The sequence below is a fragment of the Fusarium oxysporum genome, genomic scaffold (genome assembly GCF_000149955.1).
Source record: "Fusarium oxysporum f. sp. lycopersici 4287 supercont2.46 genomic scaffold, whole genome shotgun sequence".
Taxonomy (NCBI): domain Eukaryota; kingdom Fungi; phylum Ascomycota; class Sordariomycetes; order Hypocreales; family Nectriaceae; genus Fusarium; species Fusarium oxysporum.
In genome coordinates this window covers 121,679-124,732 of record NW_017264849.1, presented here as the reverse complement: position 1 = coordinate 124,732, position 3,054 = coordinate 121,679, and the positions used below count along the sequence as shown (strand labels likewise).

Genomic DNA, 3,054 nt, shown 5'->3' with positions numbered 1-3,054 from the left:
TTCATGAATTTTACGTCCGATATCGACTTGGCTAGACTATAGGGTATCGGTGTCATCGTTGGCTTGCATGATCAACGGTTGGGCTTGGCATAGTCCGTCCGATTGATTTGGACTGGCCGAGCCATATTTTCCGATGTAGATATAAACAGCTTAATGCTAGCAACCTTATCAAACTGTCAGATGCTGCCGCAATAAGAGCACAATTATTGGATGAGCCCCCTCAATCTAGCGGTGGAAAATTCGGCATCTATAAATAGACTCAACGGAACTTCCCATGCTTGGTCTCGAGGTGATTGGCCAGATCTCCATAGCGTCCCCACAGACCTGTCAATCTAAACCTAGCGTGCTTGAGTTGTGCCGCTCGTGTTCAGGACCTTGGCCGACTCCAAACTGGAATCTTGGCGATAACTTCGTCATTCTTCTGTTATCAATCTGAACAGTCATCAATGCTTCCCATTGCCAAACCAAACGACAGAATCTCCAGCACTAGACACGCCACTTTACTCTCAGACACTGGATCCGTCGCACCCGTACTTGAGCCTCATTTAATCGAGGGACAACCAGGGCTCTCATTCGCCGTAAGATTACTGGACCAGTGGATTCGCCACCATGTCTGACAGCTTCTAGCTCGCGGCGATATAAGGGAGCATGCGCTCGCAGCACCACTGCTTTGTCAACATCCCAATACCCCGCCATATTCCTCACCAAGCTGTTCTCGACTACGTACAGACATACGAACCTGTCCTACGCCACAATCCTGGCATGAGATCTTGGGAAAAGTCAAATCTAGATTATGAAATTGTCGCCAATGACCGCTTCTTCGACTCATCAGATCCAGGACAAAGTCTATGTTGTTACCAAGCTTATGAGGTAATGAGACTTGGACCGGGAGTTCAGAGAGATTTAAAATGGCCGATTATTTTCCAGAGAGTGCCGAATGGAATTGTATCGAGGGCTGATGCGCCTGCGGGGGTAATTAGCTGGACGCAGTGGTATGTTAGGCCAAGGCCGAGTGAAGCATCAGGGGAATCTGTTAGTACGCCGAGTACGGCGACGCCATCTAGTCCTGGGGATGAGGCTTGGGAGTTGTATGGGATTGTGACGATTGAGGCTCATAGAATGTTGATGCCGTGGTGTGCTACCAAGTCGGAGAGTTATCAGGTTGCGATTGGGCAAGGGATGGTGGATGATGCTTGTTCAAAGTTTAGTTCTGGAGAAATTTCATGAGATTACAAGACTATCTGTTATGGCCTAGGTATCTATTGTGATGCATCTTACAATGTTCAATTTGTCAACAAGCCCTTCCATTCAGACTGGGGCAATGGCACAAATTGTGATCGAAATTGCAGATTCGTTCTTGTCATCAGGATGGCGCTCCCGGACGTTGCAAGTCCCGACAGACGAGAAGATAGAGCTGCGGGCAAATTTAAGGCCGCCCCTCCCCGGGCTCAAGGCATAAAGAGCTCAGCTGCTGAAGCTGCTGATTTCTCACCCGCAACAGATCGAATCTCGTCACACATGAGACCCGCGAGGGACGCCATAGGCTGCAGGTCAGCGCCAGAGGGAGGAACGGCTCGGCAACTGTGAACTTTTATGAAAGGTTCCTTTTGAATCTATTCAGGAATAGGTATACAGCCAGTACAAATTAGGTCAGACAGCGCTCCTAGCACTTGACACATTTGCCATCACTCTCTCATGGCCCTTAAGCTTCCAACAGGTAATATACAGGACTTGTTTTTAATAAAGCCGCAGTGGCGGCGCGGTGATTCCTGACCATACACTCTCGCTTAGATCCTGAAGGCATAGTAAGACTTATCAAGGCAAAACCAGTAGGATCTGGTAAAGTTAGGAGTAAGACAGGACTTTAAAGAATTCTAAGTACCTTTATTAAAAGGCGACTGTTTTTAATTTCTCAAATACCCTACTAATTAATTAATTTTATTTAGCAAAGCCCGAATTAAGAAGCTGCTGCTGTCTCAATAGCTGCAAGGACCTCAGGCAGAACCTCCATGTTCTGGTACACACTATGCCCAGACCGAACCTTGATAACATTTGTAAAGTTTCCCAGCGCATTACTCATTGCAATTTGGGCATCAAAAGGAAGTGCATGGTCATTTTCACATGCAACGTATGTCGTATGTCTTGGGAACCGAGACGTCTGTCGCAGCGAACATCGACGGTGTCTCCAAGCTCGCAGTGCTCTGGTAAACGCAGCCAGCGAGCAAACGATTTGCGGTTTCCGAGTCAGAATCATTGAAAAGGGCATCTTGAGCACCTTGGCCCAAAGAAATGACACCTCCCTATATTGCCTGTTAGTCAACGGTTTCCTGTGATGATGTTGAGACGGCTTCAGCCGCTACATAAAGGTAAAGAAGACAATGACTCCAATATCGTGCCAGAACACTAGATAAATTCTTGTACATTGGACATTCATAGAATAATGCTCATTTAAAAAATAGCAACATACCTCGTTGTTCATAAAGGGCGCATACGTGCCGCCAATGGCTGACAACAGGGACATCCGTTTCTCGGGGAGTGCGAACGCTGCCAAGTAGACGATATGCTTAATTCCTCCAGGCAAGCCTTTCTCATGGCGCTCATGAACCTGGTAGCCCTCCGCAGCTGCAGAACCCGGAATACCACCGTAGCTATGGCAAACAAGGACAATCTCCTTCCCTGCGGCCAGTGGCTGCTCCACTGCCGCACGGATCACAGTGACATCATCTAGATAAGTCTTTCCGCAAACTTCTGAAATAACAGTGCCAGCTGTGGCGCTCTCGGGTTGCACAACGCTGAAGCCTCGGGAAGCTAATCCTTGTTTCAATGCGTCATATTGGGATAGGCTGTGATGAGAAAGGCGGCGCTGGATGCGACTGCAAGAAAATGAACGGCAAAGATGTGGATTTTCATGATTAGTTGGTACTTGTGACTGAAATGACGGACAAGAGATCTGACGGCTTTAGAGTGGCATAATGCACGCGGCCTGTCTTATGTCTTCATGTAGTAATATTAAACAGGGCGTCTAGGTCGGTCATATGATCATCAGTCTACGAG

The 3,054-nt window shown here is 47.7% G+C and overlaps 2 protein-coding genes across 2 annotated transcripts; one reads left to right on the top strand and one right to left on the bottom strand.

Moving 5' to 3' along the window:
• The first annotated feature begins 377 nt into the window (after nucleotides 1-377).
• On the top strand, nucleotides 378-1,297 carry FOXG_22770 (uncharacterized protein). Its single transcript, XM_018403183.1, has 2 exons — nucleotides 378-578; nucleotides 628-1,297. Exon 2 carries the CDS (start codon nucleotides 649-651, stop codon nucleotides 1,225-1,227), a length of 579 nt encoding a protein of 192 aa, XP_018258235.1. The 5' UTR covers nucleotides 378-578; nucleotides 628-648; the 3' UTR covers nucleotides 1,228-1,297.
• Nucleotides 1,298-1,897: 600 nt separating this feature from the next.
• Nucleotides 1,898-3,035, bottom strand: FOXG_22769 (uncharacterized protein; the record flags this gene model as incomplete). Its single annotated transcript, XM_018403182.1, has 3 exons — nucleotides 1,898-2,300; nucleotides 2,468-2,873; nucleotides 3,016-3,035. The coding sequence occupies 3 exons, from the start codon at nucleotides 3,033-3,035 to the stop codon at nucleotides 2,118-2,120; spliced, it is 609 nt and encodes a 202-aa protein (XP_018258234.1). The 3' UTR covers nucleotides 1,898-2,117.
• Between the last annotated feature and the right edge of the window lie 19 nt (nucleotides 3,036-3,054).